Raw genomic sequence first — 15,646 nt, 5'->3', positions numbered from 1 at the left:
TAGCTATAATCTTATGCCCTTGCAGCCTTCTAAAACTATGCACTACTATTAGTACATATGAAAAGGTGTCCATCCCCACTGTCATTTTATCACTTCCTTCCTGCAAATAACAGTTGTTGTGGCTGCTACTAGAAAGAAAATAACATTTCTTTCATGTAAGTCACAAACTAAATACATTAGATTATTTGAAGAGCTAATAAAAATGTGGGAGGTTTTCGTTCATTTGTTTTATTTTTATTTTAAGACCTTAATCTCCTTTCAACAATGAGAAAATAGGCCAATTATATTTACCTTGTAACTAACTGCAACAACTATTAAACCAGATACTCAGTTTATTATAATCTGTACAGGCTTACTGACCTCAGGAAATCAACATTCATTTACTTCAACCTGAGGATCTGATGCCCGGAATAGATATCCTAGAGGACTGCAAATCTGGAACACCAGGGAAAATAAACACTGTTTTACACAGTGACCTGTCTTCAACTCCTTTTAACACAGAAAGCAGTTGAACAATCCCCTCCCCCCCACCTTTTTTTTTTAAATCAGTCTTGTTTAGAAGTTTTTAAAAGGGGAATCACCCTTAATCTTTGTAACGTTCCAGTGGCACTGAAAGCATGCAAGGCAGCCATGAGCACACAGCACCTGCTCAACAGAGACTGCAAAATTACCTTACATAAGGAACAAAAAGACATCAGGAAAATTAGAACGTCTGCCACACCTGTAATCCAGCCAAACTTCAGGTACAGTCACTTGAGAGCACACCCAGCTTTCCCCATGCATTAGGAGTAAGATGCCATTCACAAGATTGTTGCAGATTTTAAATGCTATGGTGTTATTTACACAGGCTGTTTTCTTGTTCTACAGGACAAATGCATAATCACATAATGTTATTATAGATTGGCCCTAATTTTAGACATATTCTTCTCAGGCAAACCCTACCAACTCATCAATTTTTGTTTGCAGGGCAATGCTGTGAACAGCTTCAGTAGAATGAAGTGAATGTTACAAGAGTATGCAGCCTGAGAAGGGGTTCTGGTGTTTTTGTTTGGTTAACCTGGATAATTTCTATGCTCAGTTCACAGCTCCATGAACAGCAGAATCAGCACAGCTGATAGGGAGTAATCTAGACACAGAGGTGAAACTGAAAAAACCCTGAACTCAGCTCTGCTGGCAAACACAATGTTCAAAATCACTGAGGATCACAATAGCATGATTGCCATCACTCAGGCTATTCCCTGCTATTTCTATTCCATGATTAGATGGCACTTTGCCATTTTCCTCAGTGGTTATTAACCTCTCACCTTGGTTTCAGTTCTCCTTGTGGTTCCATCTTCAGAAGTGACAATAGACACGTGGGAAGTGGGAGTGCCTGGGTCTTCCTCCACAGTAACTGTCTCTTCCACCATTTCTTGAGGCTCTTGCATCATTGCTATTGAAGTCTGGTTACTAGGGCTTTGTTCCTATAAAGAAGCAGGTTAAAAAAATTAACTTCTCATTTCTACCATCATGGTGTAACTACTCCACTGATTTCACTTTCTTTGATTGAAAAAAACCACATTTTACCCAACAATTTGCAAGCAGAGATTCAGAGAAAGGAGTGTTTCGTGTCTCAGACAAGCTTGCTGCAACTGTGCTGGTATGACTGGGCTCAGTGCAGCAAATAGAAATCCTGTGAAGCATCTATCAAATACTTCATATTAACAGGCAACAGACTAGCAGACTACTATCTTATATTTAAATCTGCTTTAAGCTTTCTCTTCAATGCCCAGCATAGAAGGAGTGGAATTTTTGTCTGCAAAAACATTCTTTCAGTTCTACAGTGAACAGGCCCACTGGGCCTGGTCAGAGCATTTAATCTTACACACCATTGAAAGTTTCTTTGCATTTGATAAAGTATACTCAGTTGGAGACTAGAGAAGGCTATAAAACATCAACACCTACAATTAAATAGACACCTCTCTCAAACTGCCCAAAGTGATGATAATTAAACAAAAAATTCACGGCTAGAGATTAATTCAGTGAAATGCTTCCCTTCCTACATCTTAACTAAGTCTGTAAGGTCTAACTGGCTACAAGCTTATTTAAATTTATAACTGATAGACAACATAATAAAATCTAAACAGAAAGTAGGGAGATCAAAGGTGGGTTCTTGCAGGGATACTGCCTAAAGAGAACACTCTGCTGCTCGCCAGCAGAACCTTCCTTTTTCTTATGCAATTTTATGCAATAGTGTGTTCCAGCACAGAAATCAGAGAAGCTCCCTTTGGTAGATGAATGTCTTTCAGAAGTTTCCCAGCAAGAGGCCAATGAAGAACCAGCTTATACACTGAGAAATCAGACTTTTGCCCAGCATTATGAGTCCTCAGCCATGTAAAATGAAATGACAAACTGATCATTTCATTACCAGCCCTGAAGGTATCTGGTTACATAGACTTTAAAGCAAAGCAGGGCTTCTGTTGGCACATCCTGTCAGACACTCAAAGAATATCCTTTATTAACAACTACACACACACACATTTTTACACACATATTTTAAGAACAAAACAGAAAATCCAAGAATGACACAGAGCCCAAAATTGTAAATTGAACACACTTTGCCAAGAGAAAACTCTGGGCAAATTCATTCTTTCTCTTCATATCACAGGAAAATAAAAAGGCTTGGGATGAAACTGTTGCAATAGAGATGCTAAGCCTAATTACAAAACAGTTTAAATATTCTCCACGTGTGAACAGCTTCATCACCAGAGAACTACAACACCACATTTTGTATCAGAAAAATTGCATTCAACCCAGCTATAGCCTTTGGATTCCCTCTTTTGCTGTGCTGTGTTTTGTGCAGGCCCGCAGTGACCTTTTGCTGCTGATGTCTTATTAAGGTCTACATTTAATTCTTGCATGATCTACAATTTCTCTTTATACAAGCTGAGATGCCCCTGACCCAGTTTTCCTTTATTTACAGCTGTATTCTGACCTTCTGGAACTCAGACTTCAGTAAGAAAGCCACTCTCATTTTCAAGTAAGCACTAATATTAACCAAGACCATGACAATAAGCCTCTGTCAATCACTTCAGTCAAAATGCAACAGTGAAAGCCTTCAAAGATAAGGCACCAGAAGTGATACAAGCAGGCACTACTTCCATTTCTATTGAAACCACAGAATAACTCAGGTTACACAATCAATCAATGAGAATAAGGTTTCTGAAATCCTAAAGAAAACCACTCCTTCCAGTCTGCAGGACTCAAATCATTAATGGCAAATAATTTCTGATACACGCTGAAATCCTCATGGTAGAATTCAGATGGCACGTCGTGCCTTCTGCGCGTGGCTCCAGAAGGGGAACTTGCTCCTGCACTAAATACATGATTCCCTTCACATTCCTCTTGAAGATACTGTGTTATAACTGCAACTCCCTTTCTCACACCCCGCAGCGAAGCCTTCCTCCAAAGAGAATAATTTACACAATACTGCAATATAGTTGAGACTCAGAATTTTTATTCATCTTCAGTCAACCAAACCGTATCGAGAACAAAGAAATCAGTTATGTGTAGAGAGTTTTTGCAAAAACCTTTTCCCTGTAAACCTCACCATCGAATGCCAACATTGCTTCAAGGTGGGACCTTCTCACTCCTCTCACACATGTATGTGCACACACACAGCTCATCCACCACCTTCATTTCCAGCTGCACTTGAGGTGCTGGCATCTCTTTGTTCCCCTCTAGACTATAGAGGCAGCCTCTGTTTACTGATAATAAACCTGAGGAGATGGAAGGTGGAAAGAAATATTTTGTTCTTTGAGCTTTTGCAATACTTTTTCTTTATTAAAAAATAGAGAGCCTGCCTTTATATTCAGACTGCCTGTGGGCAAAGGAAACCTTAAAAGCTGGGCTCTTAAACATGAGCAAATTGCAAGCTAGAGCACATTGACTTTAAATGCACGTTGTGCTGGTTTTATCCTCTGGCTGCTTCTAAAATGAAGATTCAGGCAGATAGGGTACAGATCTGTATTCCTACAAGAGAAAACTATTGTTAGCAAGAGACTGTCCTAGGCATCAGAAAGACTAAAAGCTTGCAAAGTTCAAGGTAGATACCTCAACACAGACAGGTACCCAGCCAGCATCGACTCTGTCTTCTTACTATGTGAGCTCCTGACAACCTGTCACACCCAGCTTACCCCTGAACCAGGTAGCTCTTTGATCTCCAAACCCAGTGCTTTCTCTACATCACTAGCTTGGAGCTGTCACAAACTAACATTAACGTGGAAAAGATGCAAAGATTTTGTTATCTGTCTTTAGACACCATCATTAAGGATTTTAGGTCATCACAAATTGTAAAAACTGGGACACATTACCCTTTTCAACTACTTCCTCTGGGCTCAGTTTCGAAGCCAGTATTTAGGACACTTTTTTTTGCTAAATACATCTCAGCATCTCAGATTCCAAACATCTGCATGTATGCCTAATTATCCAGAGTAAACCACAAGCTGCTGGATAGGGCTGGAACACGACACCCCTAATGAATAATGCTGCCAGTAGTTCCCTGCCTGCTAGAAGGAGGTTAATTCCAGTTCAAAACAACATATACTCATTTACCTTACTGGAGGCTTTCAAAGCAAAAGCAATGAGATTACAAGATGCTACCAAATTATAAGAATAGATTCCATTGCAGTTATTGCATGTGGTTTCAGTAGTCATGACTTTTCCTTTTACTTTTTTGAGACCAAATGAATCCTGTCCTGTTGATTTGAACTTGCATCTCCAGTGTGCTTTAAAAAAGCCAGGCTATTTACAAAACAAAGCAACAATCAATTTACCTCCAGCCTGTAAAAGTTAAGTGCAGATGAAACAGCTAAAGACCTTGTAAAGTAAGCAAGAAACATAAAGTAAAGGTAATTCTTGTTTTGTTAAAGAACAGTGATTTATCATTTAGGGCACATATCTCCTAGGGCTTATTTTGCATTAGACTACTACAGCTTCTGTAATCATAACCATTTCAATTCCTAGCATTGTATTTCCATCAAAGTAGCTATTTTGTATCTGTTTTAATAAAAGAATAACCTCCCCCAGGAGGATCAGACATCCTACTTCAAGACAGTAAACAAAGTTCTTTATTCTCTGCCTATGGAACAATTTTTAACAGTCTGGAAATAATATAAAATTGCAGATTATTATTTCCACTAAAACAGCCTCTCTTCAAGAACACTGAAATCATGTACATTGAATCTTCATTCTCCCCAAGATCTCCTTTGTTCTGAAGACTGCAGTGCAGGCTATTCCAGCTACTCCTTACTCCAGGCTACAGTCAGATAACAGATTTGAGGGTTTTTGCAAAGCACAAAGGCTGGATTCTACATCAGTGGACATACTTGTCCTCAGTCAACCCCTGCCCAGACAAAGCTCAAGTGTATCAGTTCCTGTGAAACACATTACAAGTCTGGGCATAATTAATGGCATTGGACAACAATGCTAATTGAATTAAATGTGGATTCTCCCTCCTCTACTACTCCTTAAATTACTCGTTAAAGCTTCAATCTCTGCAAATCATGAGATTATTTCTACGTGTAAAGCAAGCCAACACTGGCTTTGTTGAAGTCAAATCTCAGGCTGATGTTGTGCCCCAATGGTCTCCTTCCCACTCAGATCTGCACTTCCAGCAGTCGTGTCCTCAAGCTTTTATTTGCTGAAGCCACGTGGAGAAGGACACAAAAGGCAAGTCTGCAGAAACACAGCTGCTGAAAAAAAGTCTGTCTTGAGATCTGCATCAGACTGAGACATCAGAGAAGAAGAAAGTCACTGATGGAATTTGTTGAACTTGGTGTATTTGAGATAGACTTTTCCTAGTACAAGATCCAAATCCCCAGCAGCTAAAGACTCTCAAATCTGGTTATCACAGCCTCCTGCTTTGTCAGAGCACCCTTCTTTCACCACAACCTCAAGATCCCTGCTGTGCTCTCTGCCCTGATTTGTCCTGAGAGCTTTCTGTGCATCTCAGTGCAAAAGCTGGATTCCAAGCTGAGCAGCTCGTGCCCATCACTGAGCAGCACTGAGTCCTCTAAGGGGCAGCAGTACAGGAAACTGTCTCACTCTTTTTAATTTGTTCTTCAAACTCAGGTGAGCCCTCATATACTGCAGTGCTTGCACTACTGCAAGACAGGGCCCCTTCTGCAAGCACATGGAGACCTGAAGTTCAAGGACTGCCACAGTTACAGGCTGTTTCCCCTAGTTCAAGAAACACAGCAAGATCCAAATCTTCAGCACCAAGCACAAGTACACAGCCAGACCTACCCAAATTCTTCATGGCTGGGGAAACACTGTGCCAAAACTGGGATCAAATGATGGCACACTCAAGTAAAATGGCTCTAGAACAGCAAAAAGCATATGGACCAGCCTGTACTGAAACACATGATGCTGGAAGGGGAGTCTGCAATACAGACAATGACTTAAATATGGGAATACATAAATATCTACTTTGCTGCAGATAAACAAACATCCATTTAAGTAAACTTACTTTTTTGTTTTCTCATGTGAAATAAAACGTGGGGTTTATATATATATATTTATGTATATGTATGTATATAATGGATTCAGTGCACTTCAATGTGAACCCAAACACATCAACCTATGGGAAAGCTTGAAGCTCTGCTAGAGCTCTGACAAGCTCTCCCCTAAGGCTGGTCAGCTCAGAACAGAAGGGAAATGTTAGCCCCAAATGAAAGCAGGCTGTCCTGGCACAGGGTACCAGAATGAACTCAGCCCCACACCACAATGCACCAACTGTTTCCTGAACACTTACACACTTCCTTTGTCCTTCAGAAACACACACGACAAGCAACGAACAAATAATGCCAAGAGCTTTTAAAGCACCGAGGTTAAAAGGAACATTTCAGCAACTGGAGAAAACCCTTAACTACAGGAGCTCTGAAAAGCCACAAAGAGGAGTGGGTTTTTTTGGAAGCAGGCATGGTAATTCACCCTTTGAAGGCATCACACCTTTCAGGGAGAGCAAGAGGCGGAGGTGAAGGAGAAGGAATCAAACCCCAGACAAGGCCTGGAGTAGCAATATTCATCCCTCAAGTACAGCAAGACACACTGGGGTTCTGTTCAGCCACGCGGTAGCTGCCCATCAACGGGCAAATCCAGTGCCTGCCCAACGCTCAACAAAGAGGGCTTTTATGCTATTTTAAACAATCTGAAGTGTCTCAGTTAATGGAAGACCGGGCAATTGGCCCTCAACTATTTCTAATTGACTGGAATGATGGATGAAGCTAAAGGGAAAGCTGACCCACTGAACTTTTCCATACAAAGCTAGGAAACTGAAGGAGATTGTAAACAGTTTATAAGAACGAGAAGTGGGAGAGGCAGAATCCCAGGGGCTTTGCTCCTCTCAACCTGCTGTTGTTTCAGACTAAGGAAAAAAAAGAGCTTCAACTCTGAGCAACAAACAAAAAATACATGGGAAGGCCTGAACAAATCGGATATTTTTCCCATGCTCTCCTCCCCTTTCTCTGGGAGCTGTTTAACTCTGCCATGCAAGCTGGTCCTTTGAATCAGAAAGGGCAATTTGTCACTCTGACAAGGTGTCTCAGGGCTCTCTATTGCCTTGCCCTGCTTTTCAGATTGACTGGGTGTTAACCACGGATGTCAAGACATTACATCTGAGTCAACTTCAACAGATGTGATGATATATACTTAAAACTTACATGTTAATCAGTGTCACGACATTAAGATAATGCTCAGGAAACCACACATGCCCCTGGATTTTCTGAACAAAACCATCACTAGCAGCTTTTCCCTGCAAAGGGCAACAGTGCTGCAATGTGACAGAGCTGTCTGCTCACCTCAACAGCTCCTGGGAAGGAAGTCTGAGGACACGCAACTTCCAGACGGGGAAATGGATGAGTAGTCGGTTCAAATTCACACCATCTAACTTTAGGCAGCTTAGCAAGGTATCTAAATGCAGGGTAACTTAATTCTTTCTTGTTAGTCAAAAAGAAGAGTAGGAGCCTCAGAGAACAGATCTTGCACAGACTAAGTAACTTCCTTGGACAAATCCAGCTCTTGCCACTGATTCTGCAGGAAAATTGTATCTAGTGCTTCAAGACAGCATTAAAGCTGGAGGACAAACCCCGACCTCAAAGCCCCAGTGTAAGTACTCTGTGTAGAACCCAGAACAGGACAAAGGTATCATAAGTCATCACTCAGTCCCTAAGTCAACAAGCCCTTTTTCTCTCAGTAGCTCAGCAAGATCAAGTAGTAAAATAGAAGCATGAGCCATTATTTGTAATATGGAAATTAAAACTATACAGGACCAAAAAAAAAAAAAAAAAAAAAAAAAAAAAAAATCAACTGGTACACAGAACTCTCCTTCCCTTAACTGTCGACAACGTGGCCAGTGTTTATCTGGACAGACTGCCCAGTAGGAAACCGAGCAGGAAATTACTGTTTCTCACCAAGATTTGTACAGAGAGTTCACTGCATTTTGCCAAACTACCTCCCAAAGACAAATACAATATAAATCTGCATGCCTAATCTTTGACCAAACCCAAAACAGATCTGACTTGTTTCCTCTCTGGAGTCTTTCAGATGAACTAGCCAAGGCTAAATTAGGGAGATTTTTAGTAGGACAAGGTTATATTATGGATTATGATTTTCCACCAAGTTTTTTCCTTCATCTCTACCTGCTGCCTCTACAGCACTGGTATTATGGGTGGTGTGGGATGACTAATTTTACATTCCTTTCTGCAAGAGAAGCATTCAGATTTCATTTCTTCAAGGCTCTACAGAGTTTGGGTTGCAAATTAAATGGATGCATGTGTTACTAGATATCAAGTCCACAAACTTACATGCACATGGGAGTCAGAAGTACAAGCTAGGTCCTTCATCTAAAACAAAAAAAACAACTGTCAGTTTGGCAGGTGAGAGCAGGTTTCTTTATGCAGTCTGTGTGTCCCAGACTCTACCCCAGCCACCTTCACATATCATTAGTGAGTTAAACCAAAGCCTGCCAGACACAGCCAGTTCTAGGCTAACACACACACGCCTACTTGCACTGCTACAAAACTACCTTAGAGAATTGCTTTGAACTTCAAGGCAGATGTAAACCATCTCTGCATTCTTTGAATTACAACCAAGGCTGGAGCATTATTTGAGTGTCCTAGGAGCCATATCAGATCAGTGTTAAATTTAACTCATCTCCTCAACCACCCACAATCTTGCTGGTAGATCTGAACTACGCAACAAAAATGCTTTTTGTGGAAAAACAGCACAAAACCCAAAAAAAGTCCAAAAAACAACAACAAAAAAAGCTTTTCTAATCCTGAGGGAAACAGAACAAACAGACTACTGATGATTTTTTAAGCTTGCATTCCAAGAAAGCTGTTCCTTAAAACAAATTATTTCTCATTCTAGGGAATACAAAGCAACTGACAATAAATCCAATCACCCATCTCACAAGGACTGTGCCTGCCCCAGTGTCTCCCACTATGAAGCCCCAGAGCAGGACTGTGTCAGCCCAAAGAGCTCCCCAGGAGATGACCCCTGTTAAATCACACACTACTTCTTCCCTCCGCATCTCACCAAAAGCCATGGTCTGCACAAAGCACAGCAGGAACGTGTGAACAGCCTCTGACACAGCCTGGCTCCTGCTGCTGTGCAACCCCAGAGAGCAGAAAAGGGACAGCAGGAAGGGAACTGTGCAGGAGGTCTCTGGATAGATACAAATCCATTGGAACACCAAAAGACACAAATAAGGCAACAAAGCCAAAGACCGCTCTGACTGCTGTAAATCTTCCAAATGGAAGAGATTCCAGCAGGAAAACAATTTTCCCAAGTGCAATGCAGTTACTGTGCTATTTCAGCTACCCAAGAGAGTTCACCAATGGCTTTTTGTCCGGTAGTCTGCTTATTTCACACATTTTCTGTTTATTCCCTAAGACTGACCTTATTACCCCTACTTGTACATGGCCAGACCTCACACACTGGGAAGAGGGCAAGTGCCTGTGATAAACTAGCAATAAACAGTATGGAAAGAAAAAAAAGAGAGAAAAAAAACCCCTAAAACAAAACCAAAAAACTCCCCCAAAAAACAACAACAACAAAAAAAACCCAACCAAAAAAAAACCAACCAAAAAAAAAACCCAACCAAAAAAAAACCCCCAAAACCAAAAACAACCAAAAAACCCAAACAAACAAACAAAAAGTAAGTTTTGGATATTAGAGTAAATGCTGTGTAAGAACACGTTCAGTTCTCATATCCACAGCTGTGGAAGGGTGTGGATGCATGCAGCACACTGGGCTCAGAGCACACCCAACACAACAGCCAGAGAACAGGATCAGAGGTCTCTCTTTCAGACCTAAGGTCCGAGCTATTAACCTCAGAAGAAGGTCAAGGAGTGATCTGATTAGCAGTCAAGTGCCTAAAGGTATAATGGAAAGCTGAAGGAGAGCCCTTCAGAGAGAAAGGTTTAACCAACGCCTTTAGTGTCTGTGATGAAGACTGACAAGACACACACACATTAAATTTTAAGACAGCAAGTGTGATTTGTGCAATAAAGAAGAAACACATGGAAAAATTTTGCTGCTGAACAGGTTGGACCTAATTATTTTTAAGAAACATGTTCCTATTTACTCATAAACCTGATAATGGCGAGGTGCTCACAACTGCATGCACACAACTGCTCACACTTGACTGCTACAGTATTTTCTAATTCATTAGACTGCTACAACACTCTGAAGATTTTTCAGGCTAAGAATAAATTATTTAAAGCTTGTGAAGGAATTCCCCATCCCCCCCAGCCTGCACTCAGCAAACTACATTTAGATGCAATAAAGAGATTTTTGTCGGCCAGAGAAGGGGCTAATGATGCCTGTTCATCTTTTGGCCTACGGAGTTCCCTCTCCTCCCACCAGTGAGTCCCTTCTCAGCTGTCAAGCAGTACTTCAAGTAAGGCCAAACTGCAAACCAGAGCACTGTGTCAACGGAGAAGCCACCATCACCCAGGAAGGACTGTCTGTCCCATTCCCCAGCCTCCGCTGCCTACAGCACAGCTCCCAAAAACCTGTTGTGCCAGCATAACTGAAATAGCTGTGGGATAGCAGGAACCAGCGACTGAAGGGGAAAAGAGAAGAGATGAGCACCATCTATCCAGGCACTGTCACCTAGAAAATTAATGGGAAACCACTGGTATCATTCAGTTTATAAGAAAAGCGCTCAATATTGACAGTCACCCATTCAGCAAGGACTGCTATTACAGCATGAATCTTGAAAAGGAAAAAGTCATTTAAGCTAAGGTGGAAGTCACTTGCCCAGAGGTAAATACCTTCACCAGCCAAATAAAATAGCTCTCCATTTCTTAGTTAAATGAGTTTGGCTTTTTCCATTTGTCATCAGCTCTGGCTAATGGTTCCACATACTTGCTGGAAATAGGCATCTTTCTATGACCACTCGCTCCTCCTGGCACTGTGTATACAGTCAGCTCTTCTACATTAAAGCACTGGAATTGTAAAATCCTATCACATTTGCCAAGCACTCAATTATTTACACAGTACCTTTTTATTATTATTTCTGATGTGTTTTTGTTTGGGACTTCACAATGGAATTCAAATATGATGAATACTGAGACAAGATGCAGCCCAAGAGTCAGCAGTCTAAATCACTTTTAAGCAGGTTCTCAGAGGGCTTTTGAGAGAGAGCCATTTCTCAATTAAACACACACAGATCGAAACAAGAGATCAGGATGAAATTAAGGGCTTGCTATTAACAACCATCAGTCAGAAAACTAAACTCATGCTCTGAAAGCTGCACACTTCTCTGCAGTTGGCAAGATGAGCTGTTTGAACCTAAGGACAGGACAGCTGCACTTCCCTCCCACTCCTTGTTATGGTTTTATGCCAGAAAACAGAATCTTTAATTTTTCCAGAGAAGCCATGCCAAGTGGAGGCTGCAAACAGGACATGGTGTGTTAGTAAACTCCTAGGCAGCTTGCTCACAACCCTGGCCAGAACCAGTCAAAGTGCCTAAATCCCTACATGCACACTGGCAGTAGTGACAGCCTCCCTTTCACACAAACTCCTCTTGTGTTAGACTCCTTTTGTAAATCAGGCCTGTGCAGGGCATGCCATTTTCACCTGTCCATGCAGCACCCAGGTACCCAGTCTTGCCTTCTCTCCTCTATAGGCTTTCCTATGACCCACCTCCACAACTAAAATTTTGGCAGAAATAAACCAAAGCCCTCCATAAAGCATTAGCTGTCCTGGGATCATCTATACACACAGCTGTCTTTCCCAGAGTTCAAATGAAGCTGTTCTTCATAAGGAATCAAAGATAAACAGTCATCCCACCCACCTTTTTTAACAGTAAGACAGACAATCACTACAACTCTAGCAGCAGCAAGTCCACCACCTACTATGAACACCCTGCCATAAACACAGTTCCTGCCTCCAGGACTCACCCTGAGCACAGCATTGGGAATGTTCTCAGAAACAAACACTGCCAGGGTTCATCCTACTTTCGTTTTCAGCTTGTGGGTTTATTTTTTTCCCCAAGGGAAAGCCAGTGTCTTTGAATTCCTTTCAAGAGTCTCCAGCAGCAAAAAACCTCTCCAAAAAGGTGCTGTTGAATCCACAAGCCAGATTTGCTGATTTGGACTAACCCATCACTCACTTACATTAACAAATTGTTAACAAAGAAATTCATCTGACAGAAATCCATAATATTTTACATCTCAACTTGCTAAATCAGGAGTATAACAGTAACAGAATGCAGTATGCAAGGAAGATGTTAAGTTTGGCAAACAGTTGCAAAAGCAATGCTGCAGCCTGAAGAACACCAGAAAGATGAGCAGAGGAGAAAAAGCATTACAAAATTCATGAGTCTATCCAAGGAGGGCAAAACCAAACAATAAAGCACATCAGGGAGAAGGGAGGACAGATAAAAATGAGAAGAGACAGAACCTATAAATGAGAAGAGTGTCATGTGGAAGCCAAATCAGTGGCTTTCACATGGAAAAAAAAGTGTCAGGAAAAGAGGAGGAGGAGGGAAAGTATGAAAGAAATATTTCAGTTTTTAATTCCATCCTGTTAACACTGCTTTTGTTCACCATATAAATCTTTTGGCGAGCAGTAGCTCCCTCCACACACGGCAGTATATTAAGATTCTTTATTAAGGCTTTCCCAACACCATAATGTCATTCTTTGGCTTTTTATGTGGTTTGCCTAGACTATGTTTTTGTTGCTAAGATCTCATTAGATGTCTATCTGGTACTGACAGGGAAGAGATTATAAAACACAAGAAACCTGAGCACAAGCCCAGTATTTGATTTGACACAAGTGAACACTCTCAGGCAACAGCGCGATGCCTTGTGTGTGACTTGGGGACACTTCTGTATCTGCTCAGCATGAACAGAATGGGTCTGAACTGTCCCATGGTGGCGTGTGAGCGATTAATCTGGGAAAGTACAGAAAGGGGAGGAGAGCTCAGGCCCAGATGTCTCACAACCCACCTCCCACACCAGAAGCTCCTGTGCCAGCCCCAGCACTTCCAGCCCCCGGGCAGGACAGCTCACAGCTCTGGCAGATGAGCTGAGGACTGGCATGAGAATATTGCCCCAAGCCACGAATACCAGGGAAACACAAGAACAACACAACACAAAGATGGAGCCAAATTAATAAATCTTGCTTACAAGGGATGACAGCACATCAGGAAGAGCAAATGTACCCATCTAGTTACCCGGGTGGAAGACAAAGACATCCATCCTGAACAGCAAATTGTGTCCAACACCATGAACACTTCACACCCCACAGGCAGAAAGCTAGCCTGATTCTACACTTAATTAAATTATCTATGTCAACAATGACCAAACACATCAGCATTTACAGCCTCCCACCATTTATCAGTTCACACATGCAGAAATTAAACTGACTCCCGAACAAGGAATCATGAGCCACTCTGATCACAGAAAAAACTACAGAAAACTATTTTTTGCCAAAATGTTTAAACTGAGCACGGTTCCATTTGGAAAATTACATGAAACCAAAGTATAACCGCATTATTCACTTCACAAAAGCCACCAAATATATTCTAACAGGCTGTTAGTATACATCTAGAATGTATTTAGAAACCCAGAAAATAGACCAGATAACGTGCTCTATATACCCTCAGCAGCAGACATTACAGCTATTCCTAATCCTAGCTTTGTGAATCTGGTAGACGTAATTCATTGTGCTTTTGGATCCAGAATATTTTGCAAAGCACTGCAGTTTGCTGGCTTAAAATCTGCCCGTCCAGCTCACTGTGTAGAAAGATTTCTGCTGACTTCACCCACCATTTTATTTGCACTCATCAGGGATTAGTATTTTTCCCTGCTAAGGATACAGACTGCAAGTACCAAGTAGGAAAGGTTACCCATGTGGCTGGAAAAGACAGGTAACATTTTGACAGGTGATAAATATACACACAGTGAATGAGCTTTTAAGGGGCACTTGACTATTTCTTCCATGAAGTTCAAGTAGCATATTTAAATTTCAAATGCTTTAGAAATTTTACTTCTTTTTAAAGATATAATTGATAAAATATTTTCATCATTGGGCATTTCATACCCATAACTTCTCTAAGAGGAAGTGAGATCATCAGAGAAGCCTCTGTATTCTTTACAGACTTTCATGAAAAAATTTCTCCTCTTCAAAACTTCAAGAAATAAAATAATTTTTCAATGGAGAGTATTTTGTGTAATGTTAAGAACCTAAGAAACCATGAAGGTAGCAAGCCCTTCTGGTCCAATCCTCTACTGGTAAGCTCACACCTCAGCACACTGCCCATTCTAAAGCACTGCCATATTTTGCAATGAAGGTGGTTTTCTATCATAGGGATTTGCACTCCCATAGTAGGCGTCTGTCTTTACACTCAGCAGGAAGAGAAGCAAATTTCAATACAAGTCTGTATAATTAATTTAATGGAATTTTACACTATTAAAATGACAACTTCAGAACAAATCAGTGAGTGAGCTGCTTCAAGAACATCACCGTCACACCTGCAGCAAAAACCCCACAGCAAAAGAGAGTATCAGTGAAAATAATTTCTTACAATATTATGTAGCATTTTCCAGTTTGAGCAGTTAAGCAAATTCACATGGTCAGCAGTAAAAACCTTTTGTAAACCATTTGGATCTTGTTTCTCCTAAGAAAGTTTTACGAGAGAACTAATTCATTCTTAGGAGCAGGTGGAGAGATGTTAAAAGTCTTCATCACCAGTGACCATGCTCCAGCAGAAATGTTCACTGTTCTTACCCTTGGAGCAATATGAACATGGTGACAGAACAATGGATTTACTTCTAAAAGAACACGAGCTTGTGGAGGTTTGGAACTTGGGTGAATCGCCCTGCAGTGCGTATGAACTATCCAGCCTACCCTGCTCAGCCAGTGCAGGGCCACAGAGGATGCAGTGGAAGAGGAAGGCTCCACAACGCCCTGCCCACTCCAGAGAGCTCTGTGTACATCTGTGCCCCAGGACATACAGCAGCTGTACCAGAGCTGCTCATTCCAATGCACACACGGATGAGGGGAGCTCCAAACAAAGAGAGCTCAGACTGCCGGGAGCTGGCCGGGCCCGGCTCAGCGTCAGGGCCAGGCTGCAAAGCGGCGTGTGCTGACA

The 15,646-nt window shown here is 41.5% G+C and overlaps 1 protein-coding gene across 5 annotated transcripts in view; it reads right to left on the bottom strand.

Annotated features, from left to right (window-relative positions):
* Window positions 1-15,646, bottom strand: part of ARVCF (ARVCF delta catenin family member) — a 164,248-nt gene that overhangs the window by 86,230 nt on the left and 62,372 nt on the right. For 3 of the 5 annotated variants that reach the window (XM_053994029.1, XM_053994032.1, XM_053994028.1), the window contains exons 1-2: window positions 8,844-8,954; window positions 1,305-1,463 (exon numbers count right to left, since the gene is read on the bottom strand). In XM_053994029.1, coding sequence (XP_053850004.1) covers window positions 1,305-1,463; window positions 8,844-8,882 — 198 coding nt within the window. In that variant the 5' untranslated portion in view covers window positions 8,883-8,954. Of the gene's footprint in view, window positions 1-1,304; window positions 1,464-8,843; window positions 8,955-15,646 lie in introns of those variants that run through there. The other 2 variants (XM_053994030.1, XM_053994031.1) reach the window with 1 other exon arrangement.

Source organism: Vidua macroura, chromosome 18, assembly GCF_024509145.1.
Source record: "Vidua macroura isolate BioBank_ID:100142 chromosome 18, ASM2450914v1, whole genome shotgun sequence".
Lineage (NCBI taxonomy): Eukaryota > Metazoa > Chordata > Aves > Passeriformes > Viduidae > Vidua > Vidua macroura.
Note: the sequence above shows the minus strand (reverse complement) of the source record. Positions and strands in the feature narration are given on the sequence as shown.